Source organism: Nothobranchius furzeri, chromosome 17 (assembly GCF_043380555.1).
Source record: "Nothobranchius furzeri strain GRZ-AD chromosome 17, NfurGRZ-RIMD1, whole genome shotgun sequence".
Taxonomy (NCBI): Eukaryota; Metazoa; Chordata; class Actinopteri; order Cyprinodontiformes; family Nothobranchiidae; genus Nothobranchius; species Nothobranchius furzeri.
In genome coordinates this window covers 48897175-48911690 of record NC_091757.1, presented here as the reverse complement: position 1 = coordinate 48911690, position 14516 = coordinate 48897175, and the positions used below count along the sequence as shown (strand labels likewise).

General features: G+C 43.1%; 1 protein-coding gene across 1 annotated transcript; it reads right to left on the bottom strand.

The window, feature by feature from the left end:
* Nucleotides 1-3444: 3444 nt before the first annotated feature.
* Nucleotides 3445-11195, bottom strand: LOC107394046 (mothers against decapentaplegic homolog 4). Its single transcript, XM_015972781.3, has 10 exons — nucleotides 10971-11195; nucleotides 9648-10005; nucleotides 9332-9506; nucleotides 8869-9123; nucleotides 8658-8765; nucleotides 8520-8570; nucleotides 8248-8431; nucleotides 6076-6244; nucleotides 5861-5999; nucleotides 3445-3695 (listed from the first exon to the last, which is right to left on the bottom strand). The coding sequence occupies exons 2-10, from the start codon at nucleotides 9885-9887 to the stop codon at nucleotides 3484-3486; spliced, it is 1533 nt and encodes a 510-aa protein (XP_015828267.1). The 5' UTR covers nucleotides 9888-10005; nucleotides 10971-11195; the 3' UTR covers nucleotides 3445-3483.
* Nucleotides 11196-14516: the final 3321 nt, after the last annotated feature.

Sequence of the window (14516 nt, the reverse complement as noted above, 5' to 3'; positions counted from 1 at the left end):
AATTTTAAGGATGCTTACTTTTGACCGGCAGCAAAAGTTACTTTAGGCATTGTGTGAAAAGGCGTAGTGGACTCCCAACTGCTCGTGTAGCCAAACTTACATCATCAAACCACTTTTCTTACAGTAAACACAGAAAATGGGTGTGGATGTCTTTTAGTGTAAAGAGCTGAGAAGACTCCTTCCCTTTCGGTTGGCTCATGGGTCCTCTGGCCTAAAACATGTACATAAAATTGATGTTATTTTCTGGTCTGCTTGGCCTTCCATACCTGATGAACTTTAAGTGAGAAACAATTAATTGGAACTTTCAACTGCGTCGAACGTAATTTGAGATTTATTTGCTTGTCAAAATTCATGATTAAAAAAGGCTAAAAAATCATTTGTCACATATATGACATCACCGCTTCTCCCCCAGCGTAGCAAACGCCTCATAGTCAGATTTAGTGGGTTTTCTCTACGTTTAATGCTCCATCTTTAATCCTGGAAGAAAGACGTGAAGCTTGCTAAACTGCCCTTTTCATTCTTTTCCTTGTGGTTTGATGATGTAAATTCGGTGAGGCAGTTGGAACCCTTTACAACTTTTCACAGAAAACCTAAAATAACTTTTCTCGTCTCGTCTCGTCTTCCTCCGCTTATCCGGGTCCGGGTCGCGGGGGCAGCATCCCAACTAGGGAGCTCCAGGCCGTCCTCTCCCCGGCCACCTCCACCAGCTCCTCCGGCAGGACCCCAAGGCGTTCCCGGACCAGATTGGAGATGTAACCTCTCCAACGTGTCCTGGGTCGACCCGGGGGCCTTCTGCTGGCAGGACATACCCGAAACACCTCCCCGGGGAGGCGTCCAGGAGGCATCCTGACCAGATGCCCAAACCACCTCAACTGGCTCCTTTCGATCCGGAGGAGCAGCGGTTCTACTCCGAGTCCCTCCCGAATGTCCGAGCTCCTCACCCTATCTCTAAGGCTGAGCCCGGCCACCCTACGGAGGAAACTCATTTCGGCCGCTTGTATCCGCGATCTCGTTCTTTCGGTCATTACCCAAAGCTCATGACCATAGGTGAGGATTGGGACGTAGATCGACCGGTAAATCGAGAGCCTGGCTTTCTGGCTCAGCTCCCTCTTCCCCACGACAGATCGGCTCAGCGTCCGCATCACTGCAGACGCCGAACCAATCCGCCTGTCGATCTCCCGATCCCTCCTACCCTCACTCGTGAACAAGACCCCGAGATACTTAAATTCCTCCACTTGAGGTAGGACCTCTCCCCCGACCCCGACCAGCAAAATAACTTTTGCTGCCTGTAAAATAAGCATCAAAATGTGTTTCTCTATTTCACGGACAATCATTTAATCATGTTAAATCCATGGCACGTATCAAACAAGATACGAAAATAACAGTGCTCCGTAGACTCCCACTGATTTTGACTCCATTGAACACAAAAATTAAACATGCAGCTTCGTAGAGCCCACCTTTAAAAGTTTATTTTCAGACCTGAAACGTTTAGGAAAAGTCCAATCTGAAAATAATCCACATAAAATACAGCAAATTTCTTATTTAAAAGCAGACTCCATTAGGAATGAAACAGACAACTTGGTTAATATCCATATTTAATTGTAGACACATGAGAAAAACAGCTAAAATTTATATCTGCAATCTGTCATAGTAGTCAACACAAACTATCTTCAGGCTTCTATAACTACGTCATAAAAAAACACCAGTCCACCTTAAAAGCACAGCAGAGTATAATACTTTTGCTTTCTGCAGCTTGTTTTCATTTATTCTCATTAACAGCTTTTTAAACATGTTTCCTGTCATTCAGATGAATGAACAAGAGAAGACACCTTTAAAAGTGACAAACATCCCAAAAAGCAGGTCTCATATTACAGTTCATCACAGCTGAGGCGAGTAAAAGGGAAAATTACTGTTTGGGTTTTACTTTATTTGTTAGAAAAAAATAAAATCCTCATCTAGAGATTATCAGAACACAGCGAGTGTTGGGGAAAAAAAAAAAAACTAAATTATGGTAATAAAAGTACACGAGGCGTGTAGACTATGGAGAAACGTCTTTAAAATCAATAAGAAAACGGAATCACACGCAGAGATGAGAAAGACGGGTATTTTAGTTTGCTGCTGAAATCTGCTGTGGTTCTAATAAACACCGACAGGCAGTTTGTAATAATAGACGAGCTTTAACTGTTGCGTTTCTCATTAAACAGCAACACACTAATACTGCATACAGCAGGCTCTGGTTTCTATAGTTTTCCCTGTTTGATGCAGAATAACAAATTTGATCTTTTTATAAAAAACTGGAAGGATTAAAGGGAGTTTTGAACATATTATTCATGCTAACACTGACATACATGCTTTTAAAAACATTTACATGGATTATGAGGAAAAAGTGAAAACCACAAATGAAAAAACTACAACTCAGATCAAACAAGAAAAATTCCAAAATGTTTGTGAATACTTGGTGACCGCCTTAGTGTTACAGTACAACTATCAGCTCCTCCTGACAAACCTCAGACCCACGCGGTGCCGACTCGAACTCAGACAAAAGTAAAGTGCTACAAATATACAAATCAATTAATCAAAGTTACAAAAATAAATGCGTTAGAACTGACGTGTGATGACTAACATTCTCCTTTTTGTCAGTTAAGTAAATAGAAAACAGAATCTGGGGCAAACTGGGTCCAGTTTTACATTCTCTAAACTTATCAGGTGTTGGGAAATACTCAACATGTCCAAATTAGTTATTGTGATGGAAGGTGATGATCAGAGTTAAATCAGTAACCACACACATGTGCACACACACCACTTCAAATACACAAGTGAGACACCGCATTAGTGCAGAGATGACATGTAAAGTTGGACGTTACTGTTTGCCACTGCAACCAGGAGTTCTGCTCTTTGCTACTGCAGGAAAACCAAGAATTCCCAGACCTGAAAAGTATCTTTTAAAAATCCTAACTCGTAGTTTGGCCTGGACAAGTCCAGACTTGTTTCAGTTCAGCAGAGGAGACTCAGCTGCTGTTGTGGTTGGTTTGTTTTGTGGATTTCTTTTTGCAGACGCTTGTGAGTGTCTGGCATGTTCCGATCCGGAGGCGGAGCGGCAGTGATCGGCACGGTGTTGGTACGGATCCACAAGTTCAGAGAGCTGGTTTCTCGGCAGCTAGCTGGACAAACTGGTAATTCTGGGTGTCTTCAAAGGCGGTGCTGCAGCATCGCGGTTCTCCGAGTTCATGTTCCAGTTTCACAGGATCTGGTCCTCTGTGTGTTCAATGCTTCTTATTTGAATTAACAGTCACATCTTCTTGTGTTGTAAAATCAAAGCCGTCTATTAAAATAAAAACTTCATTTTTCATGCATGGCTTCAGCTCATGTTGCTGTCACAAGCAAACGCTGAAGCCAAAATGCACGATATGCCTCAAAAACCTGACGGTGTTTCTCATCTGCCACAGCTTCACCTTCATTCACTTCTCCATCAACGAGGAAGACCTAGTCCAGAGGTTGAGGGTCTGCTATAGGCATCGTGTGAAGAACCTCATCCAGTAACTGCAGAGCTCTGTGCAGGTGGATTTCAATCCAGCAAGGGGTTTCCTTAATGCTCTGGCGGGGGTAGTCAGGCCCCCAGCCTTTAACAAAACTCATCCTGAGAATGCACAGCCTCCGGAGGTCGTCTACGCCGATTCCAGCTGCTGCTGACAGACCTTAGAGAAGAAGAAGAAGAAAATATCATTTCTATAGCGCCTCTCAAGATAAAAATAATGAGGCGCTTCACAAAAACAAAAAATGTAAAAAAGAATTTAGAAAATGTTTAAAAATATAAGATAAGATAAGATAAGAACAACTTTATTTATCCCGAGGGAAATTCTTGTGTCATGTACATGCTCAAAGCAGTAGGAGAGACAAAGGAACAGGTGAAATAGAAATATGATATACAATATATACAGTAAAAAATTATCTACAGTAGTATCCTGTAGGATAGTGCAAAACAAACAATCGCATATCTCAACAAATAAATGCATGACTGCATCCTTGTGAATAAGTAATTAAGCTGTCAGTGCAGGCAATTCACAAAAGTGATTAAACTATTGTGTAATAGAATAAGGGTCTGTAGCAACATATGATATGATGGGGGGGATAAAAACATATTTACAATCAGAACTCTGGTAATATTGCACAGTCTGGGAGGGAACAGAATAACCTAGGTAAAGGTATTAGGAGAATCACCTACAGGGTGAGGAAGAGTTAAACAACCCTATTGCCAATGTTTATGTTTAAAATGAGCAAAAATAGACAATTGTGATTAAAAAAATGTTAAGAAAGAGAGAGTGAATAGGAAAGAGGGAAATCAGTGGATCCTGAGGAAGGTGGAATAGGTGGGGAGAACAGAATAAAGAGAGAGTGGTGAAGAAGGTCATACAAAAGCCAGCTTGAACAAGTGAGTCTTCAGCTGCTTTTTAAAGGAGACCACTGAGTCCACTGATCTCAGGCTCAGGGGGAGAGAGTTCCAGAGTCTGGGGGCCACAGCAGCAAATGATCTGTCACCTTTGGTCTTTAGCCTGGTGCTGCACAACCAGTAGGCTTTGATCACTGGACCTCAGGGACCTGCTGGGGGTGTAGGGACTGAGAAGATCACCAATGTAAGATGGTGCTTGTCCATGTAAGGCCCTATAGACCAGAACCAGGATCTTGAAATGAACCCTGAAGTTGACTGGCAGCCAATGAAGCTGGAGGAGAAGCGGGGTGATGTGGGGGTGTTTGGAGGACTTGGTCAGAAGCCGAACACAGGCATTCTGAACCACCTGTAGACGGTTCAGGGAGGTTCTGCTCAGACACGTGAAAAGAGAGTTACAGTAGTCTAAGCGTGAGGAGATGAAGGTGTGGATAACTGTCTCAAGTTCAGAGTGGGACAGAATGGGACTCAGCTTAGCAATGTTCCTGAGATGGAAGAAGGAAGAGCGAACAAGAGAACTGACATGAGGATCCAGGGTGAGAGCTGGGTCAAAGGTCACGCCAAGATTCCTGACGGAAGGTTTGGTGTGAGAAGCAAGCTGACCAAGAGAGTCTCTGACTTTGGGAACCAGCTTGTCTGGGGCACAGATGAGGATCTCAGTCTTATCTTCATTCAGCTGTAGAAAGCTCCCAGCCATCCAGGTTTTGATAGAGTCTAAGCAGGTGTGTAACAGCTGCAGCTTAGACATCTCATGGGGCTTAAATGAGATGTAAAGTTGGATGTCATCTGCATAAATATGGTAGGAGATTCATTTGAAGGAGCTCAGGATGTGCTGAAGAGGAAGCGGAGGAGGAAGAGCAGAGGCACCAGCACAGAACCTTGTGGGACACCATGGGTAAGAAAGGTGGTGGAGGACCTAAACTTGGAGACGGCCACAGAAAAGGAGCGCTCAGAAGGATAAGAGGAGAACCACTCCAGAGCAGTTCCTGATAGGCCTACCCAGTCTCTCAGCCTCTCCAGTAGCAGTTGATGGTCAACAGTGTCAAAGACTGCAGTCAGGTCCAGCAGGACCAGAAAAGAACAGTCCCCTGCATCACTGTGAGTAAGAAGGTCATTAGAGACCCTAAGAAGAGCTGTTTCAGTAGAATGAGCTCTACAAAAACCTGACTGGAAGCTATCATAGATGTTATGTTCATCAAGAGCAGCTGTGAGTTGTTTAGCCACAACCTTTTCCAAGATCTTGGAGATGAACAGAAGTTTAGAGATGGGTCTGAAGCTGCAATGGAGAGAGGGGTCGAGACTCGTTTTTTTTAAGAAGCGGGTGGATTACAGAGTAGAGGGCAGGGGAACAATCAGGGAATGCATTTCGAAGGGAAAAAAACCTTAAAGTGTAAAAATGTAGTTTCTGAGTCTTACTGATAGCTGGAGCTATCCCTCCTACCGATCCAGGTCCAGGTATGTTCCCCGCCACTGCAGCTGCTTGTGCGGCGGCTGCAGCCTGAGCCGTGGCAGCCTGCTGCTGCATCTGTCTGTGGCACTGACGGAGGTCAAACACCTGCAGGGACACAGAACGACCAATAGGTTTTTAGAAATTCATTTATACAGCCAACTGTTCTAGAGCGTGGCCTTACCTTGATGTAAGCGCTGGGGTAGATTTTGTGAACAGCATCTCCCGGCGCTCGACCCGCTTCTCTGTCCAGGTAGTAGCTCTGAACGAACACGGCGTGGTCACTCAGGCACCGCACCCACACGTCTCCTTCGCCTTTACACTCCAGCTGCACCCCTTTACCAATGTGAAGTCTGAGAAATGAACAAAAAGAGCAAAAGAAACATGAGGCAACCAAACAACGTTTCACTTTTCCACCGGTCCTTCTAGTAGAAGGTAGGGAGGATGCGTGTGGATGCTTGTGATGAAGTGTTGGAGCAGAGAGGGTGTAACCTTCTGTTAATCTGTTGCATTCAGGGTATCTGCAGGTTTAAGGGCGCCAAATTTAAGACTTTTTAAGACCTTTTTTAAGGCCACTTTGACCAAATTTAAGCTATTTTTTTTTATTAAATTTAAGCTATAATTTCCATCCTCACTTCCTCCATCGCTGTGTGGTACGCTGGAGCCACAGTGAGGGACAAAAATAGACTGCAGCGCATTGTGCGCTCCGCTGAGAAGGTGATTGGCTGCAGCCTTCCATCTCTCCAGGACCTGTACGTCTCCAGAACTCGGGGGCGTGCAGGTCGGATAGCAGCTGACCCTTCTCACCCGAGTCACAGACTTTTTGAGCCGATTCCCTCAGGCAGGAGGTTACGGTCCATCCGGACCAGAACCTCCCGCCATAAGAACAGCTTCTTTCCATCTGCCGTTAGACTTGTGAACAGCTTATAAACACACAACCATGCTCGTCTTCGGTACTTGACATAACGTCACGTTACCGGCCATATTACCATTACCTGCCTTTTTTTATAGCAAAGTTTTATGCTAGTTTATTATATTTTATTCTACTTTATTCTATTTTTAATTATATTATTCATGTTATATGTAGCATGTTAGTACCGAAGCAAGTTCCTAGTTTGTGAATTGTTTGTTCACTGACAATGGCAATAAACCTTTTTCTGATTCTGATTCTATTGCCTGGAACCGGTGCTAACCACGTCGCGAACGTGGGATTAGCCATCCAGTTACCATTAAACTTGCACTTCCCCATGGCGCAAGCTCCCACTAGCTTAACCAGCTAATGTGCTCATCTAAAAATTGCCCCCTTTCACTGAATGTGTACGGTTCCGCTTACGCCAACATCATACACAAAAAATGCTGAACACTAACTAGAAATTCACAAAAATTTTATAGAAATAAAAGAATCTCGTTTATTGGGTCTTCGGTAATTTAAGACCTTTGGAAACTGTATTTAAGGATTATTTGCCATTTTAAAGGATTTTTAAGGCCTTAAATTTGGAAAAGCAAATTTAAAACTTTTTAAGACTTTTTAAGGACCCGCGGACACCCTGTGCATTATTCAGTAGGGTTGTGGATGATTATATTCATGTCTTAGAATGAAATTTCCCTAAAACAAAACGGAAGTTATTGTTTTATTGGCCTTCCAGTTTTATCACAACTGCTGTTGCTTCTAAGCATCTGTAAAACCCAAAGCAGCAGAACGGGAGCGCGATCCAGCTGCACACGCTTGAAACAGCTGTCACAAGCTCCAGTGGAAGTTAACTGTGAGATGACGGGAAGACAAAAGGCGTAATCGACCTAATTCTAAAAGGTGTTTACAGAGCGATTTACGCAGGCTCTCTACCAGATGCATGAAGCCAGAACTCTCTGCGACACTTTCACTCGTTGTATTTAGCTCCATCTCAAAAGGTACAACTTTATCGCGGATCACAGCTCCGTCACGTTCTCACACTGGTTCATTTTAAAACATATTTTTACCTAGGCCATGGAGGTGTCACAGGTAAAGACATCTTTTTTAAATAGTTAAGCAACAGGAAATCTACATTTGTCTTTTATTTTGAAATTTGACAAATGCTTTACGTTGCTCCTGCCTTATTTCCTGTCTGGGACGAAATTAACTGCTGAGCTTCAAATGTTCCGGAAGCATTGAGCATTAAAAAATAGAGCCGAACTGTAAATTTAGCAGAGCGCTGCCGAAAGTTTGGTGGACAACAACCAGCTGACTAAAACGGCAGCAATTAGCTGCATTTTACGCTTCGTAAATGTTATGCGCCGCCTATGAAACACGTAAAAAAAAAAATGTGGTGAGGAAGCAGATTTATAAACTCATTATTTTAGAGGTAGTTGGGTGTCTTACCTCGCTCTCTCAATAGCCTCGGTGCGATGCACGTTACTGAGCTGGCCCAAACAGAAGCGGTCTCCTCCTGATGGGTCAACATAACCGTCCACCGTTACAACGGGGCAAGAAGACGGCACTTTAAAAGTCTCCCCCACCTGAACGTCCATCTCGAAATAAGCAATAGAGCACCAGTAGTCAGGAGCTGAAACAGACGGCAGACGTTGTTTTTAGAAAAGCCACAACTGTATTTCATTTTCTATGATCCCGAATCAGGCGAGGTAAGTTCTCACCTGGGTGATTTGATATAGGAGGCTGAAAAGGAAGCTCGTTGTGCACTGGCCCTGAGAGAAAAGAAACAAAGTAATGTCAGTAAAATTATACTTAGCAAAGGAAAAAAGGGTGATTTTTCTGTCGTAATCAAAGTTTACAGTAGTGTGTTGGATGTGGCATCGGAGGGTGGTGCTGAAGGTGACCATTGGTGTGGTGGGGTATGTTTGGAGGGAACCCACTGTTCCTGGACCAGTTAGAGCTGGCACCTGACAAGTTCAGAAATAAAGAGATAAAGAAAACCTTCATATACTTCGCAGTTTACTTTGAAATGACACATTTGAAAATAATCTAATTCAGAATGAATCTTACTGCTGGATGCTGCAGCTATAGGAGGGAAAGATGATGCTGAGGCGGAGGTGGAGGCCTCAGTAGGCGGCAGCATGCTTGGGGCTGGAAATGGTTCTGCTGGGGCTGGACAACTACTGGACGGGGGGTGCTGGATGGTCTGGAGAGAGTGGCCACCATCGACAGAGGGCAAACTCTGTGGTCCGTCAAAGTCATACTCATCCTTGATAATCTGTGCCGAGTTGGGTCCAGAACCAGTCAGAGTCAGTCCTGATAGATCTGTGGATTAAAACACATCAGTCATTGCTTCAACAGCATCCAACGTGACAAAGACTCAAGGCTCAATTGGTTTGATGCTAAAAAACATGAAATTTCCTCTTTTTATAAAAACTGTCTGCATTATAAAAAGAAACACTGAAATGACGCGATTATTCTATTTTGGTTGCACTAAAACCCAAATGAACACCTACATCTCTGTGTTACTCACCTATTCCAGGAGACACCACTCTTTCATAGTGATAGGGATTAACACACACACTGTCACACTTCAGATCAAAGGCAAACTGACAGTATTTCACATGCTTCAGTTCATTCTTGTGCAGATCAGGCCACCGCCACAGTCGGGCATAGATGACGTGAGGAAAACCTTTACGACCTGCCACCTGGGAATGATTCGGGAAAACAGGAAGAATTGATTGTCTTTTTCACTAATCCTCACAGCTGAGCTCAAAGGAGACCGATTATGTCCGTAACCCCTGATGAACACGCAGACACAATCACAAAATAATTGGTGCAGTCATCACCTGCAGACGTCCATCCAGGGTCCTCTGGATGGTTACACACTTGCTGGGGTGGGCACCATTGGTGGTGATAGCTGTGATGAGTGAATCAAGCTCATCTTTCTTCTCCTTCAGTTTCTTCACCAGACTTTCGATGGCCCGTTTGGCAAACGTCTCACTCTCACCTCCCTGCCTGTGACACATCAGGCTGTGGACGATGCTCAGGCAGGCATCGTTACTGGTAGGTGTGCTGGCAATGGACATGTTTGTTTTTGACTCAGTCTTTGACAAGTTCTGGGAAAATATTTGCCAGATGTTGAGTTTCACATCATCCTCAGGAAGCTGGAGAAGAAACAGTCTTCAAAATGAAGCTTGAGAAGATCTGAAAGCAGGAAAGTTTAAAGTAAAACAAACAAACAAAAAATCATCTATAAGGTGTTTTGGTGAGGATAGTAGAAATAGCTACTTAGTAATACAACATAATTATTCATGAGCACAACAAAGGAGATCCGTTGGGATCAAATGACCTTATTGCGTCTAAAACATGTAAAAATAGTCTAAATGAACAATTGGCAATGCAGCGAAACCTAATCTATGAATAATTACATATTTCTTACTGTTGTGTGGATGACAGAAGACGAGACAAACTGCAGCATTGTAACTATTTATACATGTAACAATACAAATACGGGTTCACCAACACAATGACTGACTAAGCAGGATTATGTAAACAAAATTAAAACTTATTTGACATTTTAAGTGTACTCTTCCACGGTAAACAAGATGCGTCTGTATAGAGCTGATTCGCTGGGTAGCGGCGCCAGTCTGGCTGCCGTTTGTTTGGGGGAGGTGCAAAAAGTTACTGCAAGTGGCAACCCCTACCCGGAAGTGAAGATGTTGTGATTTCAAAATAAAGCAACAAACAGTAGACAGCCTACTTAATACGATGTCAAATTGCGTGCATCTGGTAAACAACAAACTATATGTTTAAGAAAATATACCAGTCGTTTTGGTCATTTTAACGTTGCCTATAAATACTTCAAGCTACAACAATATAATTTTATTTTGAAAGGTATGGCAGGAAGAACAATTGTATTGAAACTATCTCACTAAAAGTTTACCTGCTACAAAAACATCAGCTAGCGCGTATGATTGTTGATAGCATCCCCGGGTAACATAGCTCTGAAGAGGCCAGTTTTCCAACAATAGACGTCTCCTACTGACTTCCTTCACAGCTAGCAGCTAGATAAAGTATCGCCATTCATTTAAACATTGCTGGTAACCGCCTCTTCAACAGTTTAACCACACAAAGCGATAACATCTCTGTTAAGAGCTTTGTTACACTACCTGGAGTTAGCTGCTGGTGGCTAACAGGTGATAACTCCCGAGTTGCCGTTCCAGTAGTGAGACTTAAATCCTGTGTACACCCTGATTTTTCCCAATTACTCCACCGACTGTTTACGAAAACACGGGGCTCTCCATTCGACGCAAGTTCGACTTTAAGATCCTCTTAACCCTAAAAAGAATCAAGTCAGAGTCAAATCACAGATTTTGCATTTACTGCCACTTGCTTCACTTCTCAAACCTTCTAGGTCAATGGCGCGTTGCGCATGCGTATAACAAGCAACACAGGGCTGAAAACAGTTCATATTTATGTTTGTAGAAGTTTTTGCCCCAAACACAAATAAATGTCATTATTGTTGAACACGAAGCAGGTTCTATTGTCCAGGTTCTTCTCAGTGTATACCACAAGTTGCAGTTTTAAGGCAGAACTACTTCTTTATGCTTTATTTGGATGTTAAACTATATTTAATTAAACAACTAATATTATATTACATATTTAGAAATTAATCAGCACAGGGCTATGTACAAATAAATATGATCATGTTTTGAAGTTTCCACAACAGTTAAAACAAAATTCTGAAGACAGTTCTGTGTCCCTGCAGTCCATGTTCCCCGATAACCCACTTATTTGGGGTATGATTAGTTTTTATTAAAATTAGTCTGCAGCATGACATTTATGTGTCTCCACCGTGGTCATTTGTCTAACTTCAAAGCGAAATTCCACTCCCAAGTGAAATTTATTGTGTTGCTACATTCTCCATGGTTAGATAAGTGGGAAAAAGCAATTAACCAGCCCAGTCATTTCCTATCTGGCAGTATTCTGTTAGCTTTAGCTTAGCAACAACAATGTAAGTGAATGGCAACAGCTAGCATTTCAATCATCTAAAAGACACCAAAGTTACCAGGCTTTTTTACCTGGTAGAGTTCTTTGTCGCGGAAAGTGACGTTGCAGACCTTAAAACTCCGGTTTTGTCTGTCCACACGCAGACACCCAAAATGGAGAAAACGCAGATCTTCACTTCGGCCAGAGTTTTTAAGGTCCTGTCCACACGTAGCCGGGGATCTGCCAAAACGGAGTTTTTTAAAAACTCCGGCCAAAGTGAAGATCTGCGTTTTCTCCGTTTTGGGTGTCTGCGTGTGGACAGACAAAACCGGAGTTTTAAGGTCAGCAAAGTTACTTTCCGCGACAAAAACATGCTGACATCTCGTGTGCGACCTGTGTTTACACTAGCCGACAACATGGATGCCCTCAGAGCTGCACTCGCTTTATCAGTTGTCCAAGCGCTTTTTGCTTGTTAGTTTTTGCAAGCGGAATTACTGCTCCTTGCGGAAGACCATAGACGAAGGACGAGGTTAAGAACGGGGGAAGTACTGCCGCCTACAGGTCTGGCATGTCCTTAACAACGTATTCATCTGGGTACGTGCGGACTGTTTTTTTTAAAAAACGAGGTGGTGTGGATGCCAGTTTTTGGAGGGGCGGATATTCGTTTTTTTTTAAAAACCCGGCTACGTGTGGACTATTCCTAAAAAGATCAGTTGTCGTGTGAAAAAACTCTGTTTTCGTGTGGATGACAGGCCAAAACGTAGAAATATATCTACGTTTTGGCAGATCCCCGGCTACGTGTGGACAGGGCCTTAGAGCTGTTTCAGTTCCGATCATCGGTTCCATCAAATGGGCCATGAGGTATTTGCACACGAACCTTTCAGAGGCTGACTACAACAAATAATCAACCAGGAAGTTTTAGTTTTAGAAAAAGCACTGCAAACACAAATGTAACCACATACTTAAATACATTTGGCTTATTCTAGGGTGGTTGTTTCAAAGTTTTTGTTTAGTCAGCTCTTGGACTTATTTTGCTTCTAATATTTCTGTATTACAATTTATTGAGATGGCCTTTTTGTTTCCAATGCCTTTTGGGTGACAATTTACAACAAGGGTTCCCATTTTAACACAACCTAGTGCAAAGGTCATTTAACTGTCCTGCTTAGTAATGCATTACAGTATATGGTTATGCAGGTATGAAAACTATTTAAAAGACTATTAATGCTTAAAGGCTGTCAAGAGGGGATTTGTAAAGGAATTGAAATAGAAATACTTATGATGTGATAAGTTATTAAGGATTCATGTTAAATTCAGCCCCCCCAAATGGCTGAAACAATTATCAATATCTAAAGAGGTTAAGACCTACATAAAGATGTAAACTTCTTCAGCCTCCTACAAAACACGGTGGAGGATCTGTCATGGTTTATAGTTACATTTAGAGGCGGCGTCACAGTGAGAGCAGGAGGTTAGGACCCAAGATGCAGAATCCCCAGAACGACTCAAGGCAGGAGAGGTTTAAGAGAACACTTCCTTTATTTTAAAGGCGGATGCGCCAAAGTCCAGAGGCACAAAAACAAACCCAACTTAACATCAAACCACTCACTCACTCACTCACTCACTCACTCACTCACTCACTCACTCACTCACTCACTCACTCACTCACTCACTCACTCACTCACTCACTCACTCACTCACTCACTCACTCACTCACTCACTCACAAGCACGAACTAGGGTAACTAGAGGAGGACAGAACACGCTGATAATTACAATGAACCAACGATACGGTGACACAGACAGGGTTATATACACAGAGGGAAACAGGTGACAGGTGTGAGTAGTGAGAGAGGGAAGGCAGGTGCATACAATAATCTAAATGGGGGAAAGAAACAAGCAGGAGGGCAGATAAACCTTAACCTATAAAACACGGATAACTAAACTAAGGCCCTGTCCACACGTAGCCGGGGATCTGCCAAAACGTAGATATTTTTCTACATTTTGGCCTGTCATCCACACGAAAACGGAGTTTTTTCACACGAAAACGTATCTTTTTTAAAACTCCGGCCAAAGTGAAGATCTGTGTTTTCTCCGTTTTGGGTGTCTGCGTGTGGACCATCGACATGTATACAGACAAAACCGGAGTTTTAAGGTCCGCAACGTCACTTTCCGCGACAAAAAAATGCTGACATCACGTGTGCGACCTGTGTTTACACTAGCCGACAGCATGGATGCCCTCAGAGCTGCGCTCGCTTTATCAATTGTCCAAGCGCTTTTTGTTTGTTTGTTTTTGCAAGCGGAATTACTGCTCCTTGCGGAAGACCACAGACGAAGGACGAGGTTAAGAACGGGGGAAGTACTGCCGCCTACAGGTCTGGCATGTCCTTAACAACGTATTTATCTGGGTACGTGTGGACAGTTTTTTTTTAAAACGAGGTGGTGTGGATGCAAGTTTTTGGAGGGGCGGATATTCGTTAAAAAAAAAACCGGCTACGTGTGGACTAGGCCTTAGAGACTGAGGGCAAATATAAACAACTAATAACTAGAGGGATGAGGAGAACTAATATACAATCAAGTAGGCACTAACAGGGAGTGATATGAGACACATGAGGAGAACGCAGGACGCAAAACATGACAGGCAGAGGTGCAACCAAGTCACTGCTTTGCAAGTCACAAGTAAGTCACAAGTCTTTCCAGTCAAGTCTCGAGTCAAGTCCAAGTCAAAGACAAC